The sequence below is a fragment of the Gadus macrocephalus genome, chromosome 23, assembly GCF_031168955.1.
Source record: "Gadus macrocephalus chromosome 23, ASM3116895v1".
Lineage (NCBI taxonomy): Eukaryota > Metazoa > Chordata > Actinopteri > Gadiformes > Gadidae > Gadus > Gadus macrocephalus.
Window position 1 is genome coordinate 15,008,476 of NC_082404.1, and position 18,418 is coordinate 15,026,893.

The 18,418-nt window shown below is 48.1% G+C and overlaps 1 protein-coding gene and 1 long non-coding RNA gene across 2 annotated transcripts; both read right to left on the reverse strand.

Annotated features, from left to right (window-relative positions):
* Positions 1-1,915: 1,915 nt before the first annotated feature.
* pck2 (phosphoenolpyruvate carboxykinase 2 (mitochondrial)) lies at positions 1,916-15,329 on the reverse strand. Its single transcript, XM_060044691.1, has 11 exons — positions 14,986-15,329; positions 12,113-12,325; positions 9,968-10,152; positions 9,109-9,179; positions 8,803-8,938; positions 8,085-8,272; positions 5,565-5,727; positions 4,711-4,926; positions 4,163-4,300; positions 3,475-3,570; positions 1,916-3,091 (listed from the first exon to the last, which is right to left on the reverse strand). Exons 1-11 carry the CDS (start codon positions 15,015-15,017, stop codon positions 2,622-2,624), a joined length of 1,908 nt encoding a protein of 635 aa, XP_059900674.1. The 5' UTR covers positions 15,018-15,329; the 3' UTR covers positions 1,916-2,621.
* On the reverse strand, positions 10,895-12,106 carry LOC132452215 (uncharacterized). Its single transcript, XR_009524263.1, has 2 exons — positions 11,761-12,106; positions 10,895-11,727 (listed from the first exon to the last, which is right to left on the reverse strand). It is a non-coding gene; the product is annotated as an uncharacterized LOC132452215 (long non-coding RNA).
* Positions 15,330-18,418: the final 3,089 nt, after the last annotated feature.

Sequence of the window (18,418 nt, forward strand, 5' to 3'; positions counted from 1 at the left end):
ATAAATTATTAGGAATGGAGATAGTGCAGTGTTAAATAAAATTAAAGTGCGATGGAGTCCAAGTTTATGAGTGATTTACGAGGGCTATTGCTTGGGGGGAAAAACTGTGGAGGTGGCGTGATGTTTTGGACCTAATAGCCCTTTACAGCCGCTGTCCAGAGGGGAGAAGATTAAACAGACTATTGGCAGGATGAGAGGGGTCGTCCGCAATCTTCACAGCTCCTTGAAGTATACTTATTTTCGCCGGATCTGAATTGGATCGTACTACGTACTCAAAATGTGGCTAGTAAGTACGGATAAGTACGGATACCCGTACTATCCCACAGGAGTCCGCAAACGGCAAGCATCACATTTCATCCATGCTGTGGTTCACTCAGACAGCTTATAGAGTGGCGAAGTCACGCCCTTTCCGGTAGGGCTCATGGGACCTATGAGATCGAAAAATATGAATGGGTGTCAATGGAGAGAAAATAATTATTTTCTGGTCCCGGCCTTTATATGCCCTGGATTACACATATGTTGTTTGTGGATTTAAAGGATAATTTTTCATGCAAAGAGTTCGACAGTTTATTGTGCAATTGTTCAGATAAAGGCTGTAGAGAAAACACAACGAGAAAGACTACACGGCTCGTATGTGACGTCACGCTCCCTGCGACTGGCGTGGAGAAGGCCGACAATCTTCCCATCGGCATAACTGAAACTCTGCACGTGCCCCGACTTATAATGGTTTTCACCTCTTTCGATGCTTTTATCCTCCCCTTGGAAAAAGCGGTGAAGTGGGGCAGAGAGATCGCCATCTATGTGCCGAGTTCCAAGGGCGGGTGTGGTGACGTATATCATATGCGTCGAGAGCAGCGAAGAGCTGTAGTTCACAAAGCGGCCTCACATAAAACCTAAAATTATCAAACTTCTTCACAAACATTTTTCTTTGCATGAAAAATTATCATTTAAATCCACAAACAACATATGTGTAATCCAGGGCATATAAAGACTGGGACCAGAAAATAATTATTTTCTCTCCATTGACACCCATTCATTTTTTTCGATCTCATAGGTCCCATGAGCCCTACCGGAAGGGGCGTGACTTCGCCACTCCATTGGTCTATGGGTAGCAGCTCATTTGCATTAAAGCTACAGACACCAGAAACAGCGCATTCTGAAGGGACTGAAACAGAGGGGAATAGTGGTAGGCAAGATTTTTTTTTCCTAAAATCTATTTTCAGCAAACGGCTTCAAAATTAAAAAAAAAACACCAGCCACGGTCATCATCACTTATACAAAGGAAAAAGAACGAAAAATATAATTTCATAGTTCATAGTTTTGTTACATATGTCAGAGTAGCAGTCGTTGTTGTATATGCGTGTGTGCGTGCGTGTGTAACAGCGTAACTAGCCAGCCTGCTAAACTCACCACAGCCCTAGGTACTCTTTCAAGCTGGTCCTCACAAACACTTCAGTCAAGTTCATGGCCTGACTTTTACTGGTTTACACGCTGGTCCTCATCTCTACAAAAGAGACGTCATGGCGGCTCGGTGGTAAACGATCGATTTCAGTTCAGTTCAGTAACCGACGGTAAACATTTCCCGACGGTAACAGCGAGCTCCACCAATCAAAGCCGTCGTGTTACACTGTAGGATTTTGGGTAGTGTAGTTCTCTTAAACGACAATCCCACTTTACACTTTTACGCCGGTGCGAAAGTCAAGCCGTGGTTTACTACCACTGAATTCGATCGTAAGTAACCGTGTGACAACGTTGAACCACAAGTTTCAAAAGTTGCCGACCTTATTCTAAAGCGCTACGGCCTTGACATTTGAATATACAGTACCTCTTATTTCATTACATTCTCACTCAATACATGTATTTCATTGCCTATTCATTAGTTAGTGCCTTTACTACTGCAATCATTTGAAACAGGTCCAAGTTTAGATGATTTATTGAACACAATTAAAATAATCAGTATCAAACTCCGGTTTTGGTCCAAGATTCACATAATGTGTGTAAACATCTATAATCATAGATTTATTTGTGAGGCAACACTAGAGGTAAAACAAAATGCATAACCAACCTGTCCTGTTGTATTCTCCACCCTATGAACCCCTGGATATCAAACCAACTATCTCAATTAAAAATGCCATTTAAGACTTTGGTCTTCGTGTGTGTGTGTGTGTGTGTGTGTGTGTGTGTGTGTGTGTGTGTGTGTGTGTGTGTGTGTGTGTGTGTGTGTGTGTGTGTGTGTGTGTTTACTGTTCCAATAAAATCTTTGGCCGATAGCTTGTAAACATGAGGAGCGCTGACAGCAGGTCTAGAACAAACCGCCATGATGCTTCAGGTCCCCTCGGACCCCAGGTGGGACCCCAGGTGGGACCCCAGGTCGGCCAGGAGACGAGTGTCAGTGACCTTAAGGGTTCGAGCCGTCAAGTGAGATTATCACAGAATGATGGACACAAACTCAGACTCCCAAACAAAGCTAGACCCCCTTAAAAGATAAAACCAATTTATGTTACAGCATAGTTGCCGTGACGGAGCCAACCATATACATAGCTCCACCCCCATTCCGCTACCAAGCTAAGCTAACCCTCCATCCAGCCAGGGCAGCGATGCGATGCCCCTCCTCCCGGGTTCTAATCCCGCACGCGCTCCTCAAGGGCCTGAAGCTCCGCCCCCACCTGCGCGGGCAGGTCCGCCCCCACCTGCTGGGAGAAGTAGGCCCTGAGCTCCTGGGCTTCCTTCTGCCAGAAGGGCTTGGGCAGGTGGAACAGGGCGTCCATGTCCACCTGGCCGCCCAGGCCGCTGCGGTCGATGGCGTCCTGCTCCGGCAGCCAGCCCACCGCGCTCTTGCGGGCGGCCTCGTCGTCGCGCTCGCGGCCGCAGCGCCGGAAGATCCACTCCAGCACGCGGGCGTTCTCCCCGAAGCCGGGCCAGAGGAAGGAGCCCGTGGCGGGGTCCTTGCGGAACCAGTTGACGTGGAAGATCTTCGGCAGCTGGGTGGGGGCGCGGCGGGTCTCCATGCTCAGCCAGTGGGACAGGTAGTCGCCGAAGTTGTAGCCGAAGAACGGCCGCATGGCGAAGGGGTCGTGCATGATCGCCTTGCCTAGAAGAGTGGAACCGTGTTTATTTAGAATAGGTTAGAAAAACAACGTGTGTGTGTGTGTGTGTGTGTGTGTGTGTGTGTGTGTGTGTGTGTGTGTGTGTGTGTGTGTGCTTTTCAGTGTGAGTGTGTGTGTTTTTCAGTGTGTGTGTGCATGCTTTTCAGTGTGTGTTTTTCTGTGTGTGTGTGTGTGTTTTTCAGTGTTTGTGTATGTGTGTGTTTTTCAGTGTGTGTGTGTGTATGTGTGCATGCTTTTCTGTGTGTGTGTGTGTGTGTGTGTGTTTTTCAGTGTGTGTGTGTGTATGTGTGCATACTTTTCAGTTTGTGTGCGTGTTTTTCAGTGTGTGTGTGTGTGTGTTTTTTTCAGTGTGTGTGTGCGTGCCTACCTTGGTGCTCGGCGGCGGCGGTGGATTCCGAGCGCATGGCGGCGCCCACGAAGACGCCGTGGCGCCAGTTGAAGGCCTCGTACACCAGAGGCACACCTGCGGAACAGAGCGACCGCAGCGGTGAGAACCTCTCATCGAGACGGACCGAGCCTCGCCGGGTCCCAGCTCAACCTCCTCCGTAGCGGAGGATTGGTAAGGCTTCTACTCAATACATAATATCGATCCAGTTAAAGGTGCTGTAGGATATCTGGATCAAGGTCTGCCCGGGTCCGCCTCTTTAGGGGTCCGTTTAGATTTGAGCCCACCCCCGGCTCATTACTGGCCAATCAGGGCATCTCTCCCTCGAGTCGGGGCATCCGTCTTGCTTGTCTATCACAGGTGGGTGGATGCAACACTTCTCTATGACAGGAAATGGGTGAGGCGATGCTGTTGATTGAACAAACTTTTTCTCTTGCTCTGTTGCTACTCTGAACCTTCCCGACAGCACCGTTCAGATAATCCAAAAATTCACACCAAAACAGGCATGCTAAATTTGACTACTCAAATCACGTGCACCTAAACATGATATTCTCAGTACTTTCAGTCATTTCAAAGTAACAGCGAACTGGTTTCTGCGGTTGTGGTGGAGCCCAGCCAATCACAGAGACAAACACACTGGTGGCATTATGGGAAACCAAACCCCACTGACCCTCTGGTCTCCGTCCCCCAAAGATGATGGCATCAATGGGCACGCCCTCCTCGCTCTCCCACTGGGGGTCGATGATGGGGCACTGGGAGGCCGGGGTGCAGAACCGCGAGTTGGGATGGGCACACAGGGTGGAGCCTCCTATGTCAGGAAACGCAAGCTCATTGGTTAGAATGACGAGGTCACAGGGTGGGGCCTCCTGAACCAGGAAGTACAAGCTCATTGGTTAGAATGCCGAGGTCACAGGTGGAGCGCACAGCGCATCATTGTTGTCGCCTGGCGTTTGTCTTCCTTTGCAGTTTTAGCGCAACTTTACTTGAAAGATCTTAATCGTTTCTAGCTGCTTGTGGCAGATTTTTCTTGTTAATTTATTATAATTTTTATTTTTATTATTATGTAATCATAATTATTAGATTAATAATAAATATAATTATTTACCATAATGCCACCACTTATAAAACTGGCATTTTGGTAGGAATAGCGGTACAATAGTTTACATTTATTTTGTAAAATAGCATGTAATTATGCAAAGAACCCTAAACACACCGTACCTTGCTTCCAGGACTTTCCGTGCCAGTCGGTGAGGGAGACTCCGGCGGGGGGTGGGGCCAAGCCCTCCCACCACACACCCCCGTCGCTGGTCTCGCCGACGTTGGTGAAGACCGTGTTTTTGGCAATGGTGGACATGGCGTGGGGGTTGGTTTTGTTCGAGGTTCCCGGGGCCACTCCGAAGAAACCGTTCTCTGGGTTGATGGCCCTCAGCTTTCCTGGGGAGAGAGGGGGGGGGGGGGTCAGAGGTCAATGTCCAGGAAATATAACTGGGCAAATATAAAGGTTGGTTACAATGTGGGGATCAAATAAATACTTTAAAGATGCAACATGGTCGGTCGCTTATTAACATACAATTCATTTTTAGACCTTTATAAAATACAAAACGGTTCGTTGGTAACTTTTGATGCCATAGACTTCATAGCTGTTGTCCGAGAAAACGCCGGTGCCCACTAACTGACCTGAGTCACTGATCAGAGATCTGTTCACCAGCTCTTCTTACTAAGAAGATGGGGCCCGTCAAGCACAGAGTCTATATTACTTTATAACAATGTATGTTGGTTTAATCTTTTCCATATCGCACGCCGAGTAAGGCTAACCCTGGTGTCTCAGGTCTAGTATATCTAGAGATGCTGGGAGGTGTGAAATTGTAATCATATGATATCACATTGTGATCCGGTTACTAAATGGATATTACAAAAAGACCTATTAATCCATCACAATTAGTAGAAATGCTTTTGATTGCAAAACAAACTCTGCAATCAATTCCAGTAATTCCAGGAGATGTGACTCATGTGTCCTTAACCCCCGAGCACTAGGACCCTGGAGAGGACGGACGAGGCTCGGGGTTCCTCACCCTGGCTGTCGAACTTCATCCAGGCGATGTCGTCGCCCACGCACTCCACCTTCCACCCGGGCAGGGACGGCTTCATCATGGCCAGGTTGGTCTTCCCGCAGGCGCTGGGGAAGGCTGCGGCCACGTAGCGCTTCACGCCCTGGGGGCTGGTGAGGCCCAGGATCTGTGGGGGGCAGCCAGACGGCTCGGGTCAGTGGGGGGGGGGGGGGGGGCAGTACAGTGTTGCCAGATTGGGCCAGATTTCCCAAAATCTGGAAATCTGGCCCAATCTGGCAACACTGCACCAGTGACGTGTGTTTGTCTGGATCAAACATGATGCAGTGGGACAGGAAGAAGGGTTATGGTCGGACACATCTCTATACGTAGCTAGTGAGAACGAAGAGGAGAACACCGTCCACTTACAGCCCCCCTGAACGCACAAGTCAAGGACGACTCGACTAAATGACGACTAGAGTCGTCATTTAGTCAATTTCCGATACCAGGATCGGAAATTCCTCTGATACTGCCTAAAATGCAGTATCCGGTGAGAGGGAGTACACAAATCTATGCACCGATTCGATGCCATCACATGACTCATTTACTACACAGGCATTGATCGTCACACACACACTACAGTGTTATGATGCGTTCTGTAACGGTCGGAGGTGGAAAGTGACCAAGTCGGAAAAACATGGAAGCTCACACTTAGCTGCAGGACTACAAATGTAGCATTATAATTATAGATTTTTAATGAAAGTGGTCTAATTCTGAAAAAAATAATGCGTAGAGAGTAAGTGAACTGGCTACACATCGCTGTCATCATCAGAGAACCCTTCAATAAGGACCGTTAGTAGTAGTTACAATGCAAGATGCCGTATCGGTTTACACTCTCTATATCTGTTCTGAATGGGGTTGCTGGGATACAAGACACATTTTAGACTTGCTCTGTGAAGCAAGTACGATCGTGTCGTACGATGCAGGCGATCACAGGGCTGATGTGGCAGCATCCTGTTTCCATGTCCCAGCTCTCACCCAAACCTGGGTTACACTGGTCCGACCGCCAGCCTGTGGCCCGCCAGCTCTCTTTAGGTTCCTGAAAAACCTGTTCATAGAAATGCCACAGAGATGCAATGTCCTCTGTCTGCTTCCTCTTTTGGAATGGCTGTCCTTGAGTGAGCAGAGCAGCCTGCAGACAGTTTACAGGCTGCTCCCCGAGCCGACCTGCCTCCTCTGACTACCCTGTAATGGTGCGTTCCCTTCACACCAAAAAAATAAAGCCACGTGCGAATCCACACAAAGTCAATGCAAAGACGCGTTTAGAGGCTAATTTTCTCCTAGAAAAATCGGGGGCCGCGAATAGATGAACGGTGCGGCCCGGACACCCTGGGTCACGCAGATTTTACTCTCGCCAACACCCTGGTTCACGAAGACTACACTTGAACAAACAACCTGACTTTCTCGTGATTCTACTCGGGCAAACACTTTCAGACTTGCTCTGACAATCGAGTACCATCGTATCGTACGACGCAGGCAATCATAGGGCTGCTGTGGCAGCGTCCTCTGTTTCCATGGCCTAGCGCGCCGCTAACCCTAACGCAAAGGTATGGCTGACTCACTGGTCCGACCGCCAGTCTGTGGCCAGACAGCTCTCTTTAGGTTTCTGAAAAACCTGTTCATAGAAATGCCACAGAGATGCAATGTCCTCTTCGTGCTTCCTCTTTTAATGGCTGTCCTTGAGTGAACCTGTGGCCTGTTTACAGGCTGCTCTCCAAGCCAACCTGAGGCCTGTTTACAGGCTGCTCTCCAAGCCAACCTGTGGCCGGTTTACAGGCTGCTCTCCAAGCCAACCTGAGGCCTGTTTACAGGCTGCTCTCCAAGCCAACCTGAGGCCTGTTTACAGGCTGCTCTCCAAGCCAACCTGAGGCCTGTTTACAGGCTGCTCTCCAAGCCAACCTGTGGCCTGTTTACAGGCTGCTCTCCAAGCCAACCAGCGGCCTGTTTACAGGCTGCTCTCCAAGCCAACCAGCGGCCTCTGTTCACAGGCGCAAACATCCTTGTTTGCGCTCTGCGAATTTCGCCCAATGCTTTGTCATGACAGTGTCAGCGTTCAGTGTCTCCCCCAGCACTGAACGGTTAAGGAAGCCGCCTTAACAACAGTAGGGCCCCGCCTTGACTACCAATGTATAAAAATATATTTAAAAAAAATGTATATATTCTTTATTATTATGCAATAACAAAGTGCAAAACTCTCGTAGGGAAAGTAAACATACTTTCATGTACATACATTTTTTTTATAATAATGCATCGGTAATACTGTTCAAAACAATAGTCGTGCCATAAAGCTTTTTGAATCAGGTGTTTGTCTATATTATTGCGAACTGAAACCCCCCCTCCCCCCCGCTCCTTGACCACCTTGACCAAGACCTTTTCTGGGGTCCAGAGTGAACCGCAACATGGAGGAGAAAGTGATGGTTGGCGTTTGCGGACTCCCGGAGCCCTATATCTATATAATATATATACTATGAGTTCCGGTGGGCCTACCAGCATGTGCTCCGCCAGCCAGCCCTCGTCCTTGGCGATGCGTGAGGCGATGCGCAGGGCGAAGCACTTCTTGCCCAGCAGGGAGTTGCCGCCGTAGCCGCTGCCGAAGGACAGGATCTGCCGGGTGTCGGGCAGGTGGGAGATCAGCACCTTCTCAGGGTTACAGGGCCAGGAGTTCACCAGCGGGGCTGAGGGAGAAAGAAAGAAAGAAAGAAAGAAAGAAAGAAAGAAAGAAAGAAAGAAAGAAAGAAAGAAAGAAAGAAAGAAAGAAAGAAAGAAAGAAAGAAAGAAAGGGGAGAGGACAGGGAGGAGAGAGTGGGTAGTGGGGTCAGGTGAGAGGAGAGTGAAATGAAGATTGGAGATGAGGTGTTTGGTAACGGGGATGAAACAGACGGAAAATGGGAAATGTCTTGAGACCGGACCGCGCCCTGGTCCCTGCGAGACCGGACCGCGCCCTGGTCCCTGCGAGACCGGACCGCGCCCTGGTCCCTGCGAGACCGGACCGCGCCCTGGTCCCTGCGAGACCGGACCGCGCCCTGGTCCCTGCGAGACCGGACCGCGCCCTGGTCCCTGCGAGACCGGACCGCGCCCTGGTCCCTGCGAGACCGGAGCGCGCCCTGGTCCCTGTGAGACCCGGCCGTGCCCTGGTCCCTGCGAGACCGGACCGCGCCCTGGTCCCTGCGAGACCGGACCGCGCCCTGTGAGACCAGACTGCTACCTTTGAGGGGTAGGGGGCGTCCCAGCGAGTGTTGGCAGCGGACAAACTCCTCTCCCTCGGCCAGCTTCTGCATGACAGGGCTGCCCATGCGCGTCATGATGCCCATGCTGGCCACCACGTAGGGGGAGTCCGTCACCTGGGGGGTGGGGGGGAGAACCCGTGAACCTTCTGCAGACCAGTGTGTCCTAATGATCCCTCATCCAGTTCCACCAGTCCCTCAAAGGAGGCGTCTGTGTGGGTGTGCGTCTGTGTCTGTCTCTGTGTCCGTGTCTGTGTGTGTGTCTGTTTGTGTGTGTGTGTGTTTACCTGGACTCCGTACTTGGACAGCGTGGAGCCCACGGGGCCCATGCTGAAGGGGATGACGTACATGGTACGACCTGCAGGGGGCAGCGAGCGCCAGTTAGTGAGGACCTTCAGCAGCTCACAGCGTCCACAGGTTCACTCTCCACACGTTTGAATCCCAACCAGGCAGTTTAATATTACAAACATTTGAACAGTGTTTCCCCCAGCACTGTATGGCTAAGGCGGCCACGTTAACACTTTTTTTTCGTATTTTCAGTATTTTTTTATTTTATTTGTTATTATTATTATTATTATGCATGAACAAAGTACAAAAACTCTTGTAGGCAAGGAAAACATACTTCCATCAGGTGCGAAATATAATGCATTGGTATTACTGTACACAACAATAGTTGTGCCATAAAGCTTTTTGAATGGAAATAAAACGGCGCCATCTGGTGGTTGTATATATTATTGCGCTGTCTATCACGTGCGTTACCTGTCAACCTACCGCTGCTGCTTCTTCCGCCCCCATTTCCTAGACCACCTCAACTAAGACATTTCCTCGGGGCAACACTGAATACCATCCATACCCCACACGGAGCTCTGAGGTTGTAATCTTAATAAAAGACCACAGTACATTTAAGGACGCTTCACTTAATGCTCAGAGTGGCCTTGAGGAGCTCCTGTGTCCGTGAAAGAGTGCGTGACCCTCGGAACAAATGAAACCCGCTCTTCGTGTCGATCCCCATGTTTACCTGTTGGCCCTGATACGGGTGTCAATAACATGGGGGCGGGCCCTGTCACGGGTCAACAGCCAATCAGCTTGGAGCTCCGATGTGTGTGTGTGTGTGTGGGGGGGGGGGGGGGGGGGGGGGGGGCTCACCTGCCATGCAGCCGGGGAAGCGCTCCTGGCGGGCGGTCTGCCAGTCAGCAGCGCTCATCCAGCTGCCCAGCTGGCTCTTGGCCCCCCCGCTGGGGATGGGCACCGTGTCCCTCTGCCTCTCCGTCACGATCACCGTCTTGCTCTCCACGCGCGCCACGTCTTTGGGGTCCGTCCGCGCCAGCCAGCTGGGGGGGGGGGGGGGGGGGTCAGAGGTCAGAGGGGTATCCTCACTCGCTCGCCGTCTGGGTGGGGCCCAGCGACCACAGGAGTCTCGGCCTTCGAGTCTCCTTTCATAGTAATCAGTGATGGCTATAAACTCATCACGTGTGGTGTGGTAAAACGCTGATACGAAAGCAATATATACCACTCCAGATATTGATTGTATGATTTAATTGTTCCCCAGCTCAGAGATAAATTGATTGATTTATTCATTATTATTTTAAGAGATGTGTTGTAGTCTAGTGACCGGTCCCTGTTGCAATGGGACCTTTTTATAGCCAGAGTTGAGTGTGGTTAATCACCTCTACTTCGAAAGTCTTTATTTGGTAAATACCCCCACTTTTTACACACATTTTCTGTGCTGAGGAGTTGCAACGCCGTACACTGGGGCACTCGGATGATTAATTATACACGGTACACACGAGTCGTCGACCGTCATCTGTGTCAGATACAATGAGCCATCATGTCTTGGGTGAGTCTTATCTAATCGGTACCGCCGTGACGGAGATGTGAGCTAGGAAGAGCTCTGATCCATGGTGGAACACGGACAATAACCAGGGACGGATGAAAGCACAGCTGCCTGAACTGCGGCGACCAGGTCGCTCCTGCACGGCCTTGAGATGGGCTCTGCTGGACAGCTGCCAGCCCAAACAGGTGGCCTGGGCCTCTGCCTTCCTTCGTCCTGATTGGATCTGGCCTCCATGTTGATTGTACTTTGCAATGTGTGCTTAACCACACTATACAAATTGACTGTATCGTTTATTATAACGTCATAATGTTTGTGGACCCATTTTAAACCACTGTTTGTACAGACATTTATATCCGCTGTTTTTGAGGACATTTTAAACTACTGTTTGTAAGAGCATTTTAAACCACTGTTTTTGAGAACATCTTAAACCACTGTAAGAACCTTTTCATTAACATTTTAAACCACTGTAAGAACATTATAAAGAACTTCTTAAACCACTGTAAGAACGTTTTAAACCACTGTAGAAACATTTTAAAAGAACATTTTAAACTGTAACATAATTCACACATTCATACCAAGGCCACATATGCCCTTGCCAATTAAAGAGGCTTCTTTCTCACGCTAAGGAGGGATCCCGAGCCTAGGGAGGCGTCCAGCTCATAAAGGAGGCCATTCATCATGTGTCAATTCTAGAGATACGAGCGGTCAAGATGTTCGAGAGACCCAGATGCTCAAGGCCACAAGAACAAGTGTAATTCCCGCACATAGCCACAAACAAAGTTGCAATGCCAACACATAGCCGCAAGGGCCAGCATAAAGACACATACGGGTATCCAGGGGGGTGGGAGTTCAGCACCATGCCTAGCCAATCAGAGCACATAACTGAGTCCACGCCTGCCCAGTAGATAAGTCACAACACATAGCCCAGGGGGCTACAACGCTCCAGGTAACGCATCCTTCAGATGCCCTACTAAGTGTATCTCCACGCGTGCTCATGCAATTCCCCTCCTTTTGCTTCATAGAGACTAGTCGAAAACATTACCAAATAAAGTGAGTTAAAGCGATCCTGATTCTACAAAACCACTGTAAGAACATTTTAAAGAACATCTTAAACCACTGTTTGTAAGAACATATTAAACCACTGTAGAAACATTTTAAAATAACCTTTTAAACCACTGTAAGAACATTTTAAAGAACATCTTAAACCAATGTAAGAACATTTTAAAGAACATATTAAACCACTGTAGAAACATTTTAAAATGACCTTTTAAACCACTGTAAGAACATTTTAAAGAACATCTTAAACCACTGTAAGAACATTTTAAAGAACATATTAAACCACTGTAAGAACATTTTAAAGAACATCTTAAACCACTGTTTGTAAGAACGTTTTAAACCACTGTGTTTAAACCCTCAGGTTGCTTGTTTGTGGGGTCATTTTAAAACGCCGAACTCACCAGTTGTCGTATTTAGGAAGCTTCTTCATCATGCCCTCCTTCTCCAGGCCGGCCAGGATGCCGGCCGCCTCCTCGGGCGTGCCCGTCACCACGTGCACCCGGGCCGGCTTGCACTCCTCCACCGCCTCCCTCACGAACTGCGCCACCGCGGGGGGCAGCGAGGGGACGGAGGCCAGCGACCGCGCCCCCAGGCCCACGCCACGACCGCCATGCCTGGACACGGGAGGAAGACCACCGGGGGTTAGAGGAAGAGGACCTTCTTGTTCAGATACCAGAGAGACAGGGTGGCTCAGAAGAGAACCTTCCTATAAAGCTACACGGACACCAACAGTAGGTTCTCCACGACACATAATAATAAATAATAATACATTTAATTTAGAGGCGCCTTTCAAGACACCCAAGGTCACCTTACAGAGCATATAATCATCATACATTTTTTTAAAAAACAAGACATTGTGGAAAATAAATGAATAAATAAACATAAGCAATAAGAAAGAAATAAAACAAAAACAAGACAAAAAAAAAAAAATGCCCTTGCCCTTGCCCCCACATGGGGGCAGTCAACGTCCAGCGGCTGCAATGTTGGTAAAGTGTAACGCTGGCGGCCTCACTGCTGAACACCAGGGTAGAGCTTACTGAAATATTGGGGTTTATCTCCCAGACCTGAGACACTCCCTCTGGATATCACAACAGTTGTATATGCATTTCATATGCTGATCCATAACCATATCTGGCATCCATTAACTTGTGCTTGAAATTAGAAATCCTCATCCAAGCATGATGGACTTTGCAGTTTGAAGCCAAAGAACTTAAGGTGGACAGGCAGGCAGGGTCATTATACTCCGTTACATTTTATACAACATTGTTGTATAAAACGTAATACAACATTGTTGCATAAAACCAAGAGGCAGGCCAGACAACAGGCCGTTGTTTGTGACCAACATGGCCTTTAGCTCCCTTAGCTCTCTGAGCACGTGAGCATGTTGGTGATGATGCTCCCTTCACACAAACACACACACACACACACACTTCTCCTTCCATAGATTCACACAGCCACCGATGTGCACAGAGCCTTCAACAACACGAAGGAAACCCAGGCCCCTAATGGAGAGCTTGCAGGGGAGTACAGCCCTCCTTCCCGTGACGGTGTGTGTGGCCGGGACGTTCCCTTGTGGGTGTATCGAGTGAGTCCTTATCGATAATGTGAGCGCGCACATCGCACGCGGACTGAGGCCAAGTTCTGAGGCAAAGCACACACACACAGGGCATGTGCAAGAGACGTGGCCCGCGGCTTTAAGCATGAGAACACGCAACCTCTGGCACAGCAGCACGTCAGCACGCTCAATCATTCACACATTTCCTATTGATAATAAATCCTTCTCAAGGTCACCCTCCATCCCTACAGAATGCAAAGTTCTGGATGTTGACCTCGGCTGAGAGGTTAAAGTCTAAACTAGAGTCTAAAGACTGAAACCAGATTAAGAGCATAAGATACTTTGATTTTATTGGCATCAAATCTTGATCAGGGTACTCCTGGGATGACCCGATCCTGACCCCCTGATAATGCACTAGAGGGTGTTTACTCCAAAACAGGACATTTATATCATCCATGTTGATTTACTCAACAATAACTAGAATCCATGTCCAGCCCTGTTGTTTCTGTGAGCCAGAGGCCTGGTGAGGAGGAGGTCTGATTGACAGCCTCAAGGCTAATCCCAGTTAGGAGTTCAACCGCAGAGTTTCAACAGAAACTTCCCCCCGGAGCTTTGCTCAAGAGCTCTACATAAATAGTCTGCAGATAATTACGATCGGTCCTAACTCTGTTCCGTTACTAAATGACGCCATGTGATTACAATTTGAGTAGAATTTGGCTGGAATGGACAACAAAATGTTCTACTGCATGTCTCATGATCTCCATCCTCCACATTATCAAGCTTCAGCCATTTAAAGCGCCACAGGTGAACTGTGAGACGTACAAACAGGTGAACTGTGAGATGTACAAACAGGTGAACTGTGGGACCACTCCAGTGTCCATGGTCGACCGGACCCTGATGTGTTGGTGTTTCTAAAAGACTTTCTGAAGCGCCCAGAGGAGTCTACCTGGGCAGGGAGGGACTGAACCTCCACAACAAAACCCTGACACACGCACACGCACACGCACACACACACACACGCACACACGCACACGCACACGCACACACAGCTGAGCATTGTATAGCTTTACTTTTTTTTTTGTCGTGTAACCCGGAACCCTAGAACACACACCTCTAAAGTAGATAGCCAATCAGCACGCACCAAGAGCCACCACGCCTAAACCCCCTACCCTGCAGAACTCATGCAGATGATCAATTGTTGCCCGGGAACGTTTGTCTCTACACAATAAAAGCCCCCGGAGCCAGACCCCCCTTTACCGTTCAGAACTCCGAACACCAGCCGATCTCTACTGCTAACCTTTTGTTGTTTCATTCAACCACCCAACACAACACAACCTAACACATACACAAAATCAAACCAATGAGCAAAAGACGTGAAAAGAGAGTTGACCCAAGCTTTTAAACAAACCACAACACAATGCACATTTGTTGTGTCATGACAACTGAAGGCTATGCGTCCCTTCAAATCCAGTTATTCTGGTTTAGGAGTCCCTTTCTGACCTGAGTCAACTGTTAAACTACCTTCCGTGGTCTCCTGCAGATAAATGATGCAATCAAAACCTCCTCAGGAACCTGGAGAGAACAGCTGGATTCATTCAGAGAGAATAGAAACTCAACTAAAAAGAGAGTCAAGAAACTCAACAACATAGAGACAAGAAACTCAACTATAAAGAGAGTCAAGAAACTTACGAAAACTCTGACAAAGGAACCCGAACTCACCTCCGAATCACAGCCAGCATCAGACCCGACATTGTGCTCAGTTCAGGATCTGTACACCAACTAGATCACTGTAGTGTACCACCGGGAGACAGGGATCACATATGATCTGTGCTCATGTGTGATTGGTCGACTGTGGAGATCGGGATGGGGCTGAAAGGAACCTTGCACTTTGGAACGCGAACACTTTGCAACACGTGTACCAAAAGGCACGTCGACCCGGCTGCTCTGAACCGGAGCTCAGTGACTCTGAGAACAACGCAAACAAACCAGCTGCACGAAGGTTGTTCTGCGTGGACCGCCCTGCTGGTAAAAGGCTCAGAGATCGACCGGCCGACAGATGTGTACTCCCGCTCCACACCACACAGACCGAGCCGGTTCACTTTAAAAACACATGAGGTTCCTGGTTCAGACCGCCGTCCCTCCTGCAAACTTTCGCTCCTCTGCACAGCAGCAGCCCGCCCCCAGATGATGCAAGTCCTGGTCCTCTGTTGCCTCGAGAGCCGACATGTGGACTTAATTTGGATGCGTTTAAGTCAGTGACGCAATCTAAAAGAGAGTTGCGAATGTGATCCAAGTAATCAAAAGTATTGATATTTTCATTAAGTGGGCCTAATTATTGTATGTAAAAGGTCTACAATATGGGAATGACATTACTTGGCATGATGTACACTATTTCATGATGGGAGTATTCAACCGTTCTTTCTTTACACTTTATTTAGATGCAGCTATTGCCTATTGTCTTATCGATAAGTACATTAGCAATATATTGAATAAATGAATGCGCTGCAGAGTGTGTGACAGGCCGCAAGGGGTCGCTGATGGGGCTTGATTGGTCGATGAGAAAAATCAATATAGAAACAACTTTCTACCCTGGATTTGTAATGCATGGTGACACTGACACATCATGCATATTTAAATTTGTGTGCGTCTCTTTGATGGTCATTCGGCTCTGGGTTTAGTCCGTGGTTACCCAAGGAAACATTGAGACATGGAAACTAATGTAGGACTACCATAACCCTGCTATTAATGTAGACAAATCAAAGTTATCCTGAGATGTGCAGTATAATTTGTTCTATGAACAAGTCTACACTGCAGACTTCTTTGCATGGTCATGCTTTTCATATATCTATATACTTTTCATCTATACAGTACATACTATACTGTATCTCTGCATACTCCTGACATAACGTGTCTGTTGTGTCCTCTTGTGTTCCTTGGGATGACCTTTGTCCAGTGTATTTCACAACAGCTCCTAGCAACACACACACACACACACACACACACACACACACACACACACATGCACACGCACACGCACACACACACACAGAGTTACAAAGGCCAACTTCATCATCAATGATCAAACACTGTTGATCACTTCTGTCATCAACTCATAGTGTCCCTGGTGTTGGATGTAGTCTTGAGTTTCTGACCTCTTTATTGTTGAACACAGAGTGCAGACGGTCTGTTCGGGCCCTAACACGCCAGTCCAGTAATCAGGAAGGCAACAGGCCCTGCAGCAACCTGGGTTAGATTCCTGACTGTGCTCCATTTCGCTCCCTCTCTCCATAAACCTGCTTTTCCGCCTCCACTGCCCTGTCCATAAAGACACGGCCTTCTTTATTTATATATACACACCATATTACCCAGACTCTCTGCAATGATAAAAAACGTCCCTGGAATAATCTGGGGACCGATAGATCATTACGGATGAGCCGTCATCGGTTATGACCTCCTGATATGATATCAATAAAGCAGATACAGCCAATAACTAATACAGACCACTGGTCTAGTCCATGTTAACAATGAGGCGTCATCGTTTATGACCTCTTGATATGATATCAATAAAGCAGGTGCAGCCAATCACTAATACACAGACCAGTGGCCTGGTCCGTGGTATAAACATGTTAACCATGAACCGATCAGAGCAGGAGCTCGTGGACCGCCAGAGGTTCAGTGGACTTTGAATACCTAGGCTGGTGGATTTTGGCTCGCATCCAGATGCGAACATGCATGTCCCCCGTGTGTCACCCATTCCGTGTTTATACGATTATTAATCAATGTTGGTCATGTGATGACCACAAAACACACAAGCAGGTTTTTTTGGAATCCGATTCCACAAATCTTTCGGTGGTTATCTACCGCTGCGTGTCTTTATTTATGAGTCTTTGTCCTGTGGGACCCCGAATCAATGCGATTGAATGGTGAAGATATTTACAATCAATGCAATTTTAATAGTTCAATCAATCATTGATTCTAGCAGCAGTAATACCATCTAGTGGGGACATCTTTGAACTGCAGTTCCTAAGTTTTGTCATAAACCAGCTCTTAGTTCTGACGCAAGATGGGAGGCCACACAGAAAGTAAACTTAATGAACTTAAGAATTTAGGAGCAAAAAGATAAGGAATGTAAGTCAGCATTGTCTGCAGTGTATGTGTGGGTGTAGTGTAGTGTGTCAAATGAATCTAAGCAAACCCACACAACCCCTGCCGGCTGGGTAGGAGGAGAGAGAGAGATGGTTTAACATCCATCTTAAATAGGGGAGGAGGAGCCTGATGGGAACTGAGCTCAGGTGTGACAGCTCCTGCAGACACTGTGTCTAATCCTTTCCCCAGAGTGGCCTAAACAAAGATGGGTGGGTATCTGAGTCTCGCAGTAGGGGTCAGGGTGGGCGGCCTTGCAGTACACAATGTATTCAGGGTAATGTGGGCTCATAGATCTAGCCTGTTTCCTGTAGAACAGTCCAATATGGCCATGAAGCAGTCCTAAAAGCTTGGTCAAGTTTCTATGTATGAAAAATAGTCCTAATAAGTCTTTGACGCTTTTAATGATATTAATAACCACTACCACCCCGGACTAAAAACACAGCGAACAGGCAGTTAAAATAACAATAACTGAATATATTATTGCGATCATTAATCGCAGTGTTTGGATGACGGACCACGTCTGCTTGTCGCGTCGGCTTGACGTCATAAATGACGGCCGTCCGGTTGGATTGTTCGACACCACCCTGGTACGCATGCGCTCATCGCAGGCCTACATCCCATAGCTATACTGGCAGTATATGATATACTGACAGTAAATGTATCTATGCCTACATCCCAAAAATGTATATAATAATAATAATAATAATATTAATAAAATCTAGGTTTGCATCTGGCGCACTCTGGGTCGCGTTCCAACACGAAGACAGGAAACAGGACACTGGGCCACGTCCCGACCTTCTTTAATAGGTCCATGGGTCCCACCAGGTCCACGGCAGAATGCAGAACTTCTGGGACTCGGGTCCGATTCCCAACACTCCAGCCAGAAGAAAAGCACCTCTCTCCTAACCTCCTGGCGAACTACAAGTCACACAATACCCCTGTCGCCTCCTGACCTGTTGAACTACAAGTCCCACAATGGCCCTCTCTCATCCTAAACTCCTTATGA

Excerpts from the sequence above, each read along its gene's own strand:
- pck2 (XM_060044691.1), bottom strand. The coding sequence starts at position 15,017 with ATGTCGGGTCTGATGCTGGCTGTGATTCGGAG. Across the intron at positions 8,273-8,802 it reads ACGCCCCCTACCCCTCAAAG|CCCCGCTGGTGAACTCCTGG; the intron begins GTAGCAGTCTGG and ends TTTCTCCCTCAG. Across the intron at positions 5,728-8,084 it reads GGCTGGCGGAGCACATGCTG|ATCCTGGGCCTCACCAGCCC; the intron begins GTAGGCCCACCG and ends TGCCCCCCACAG.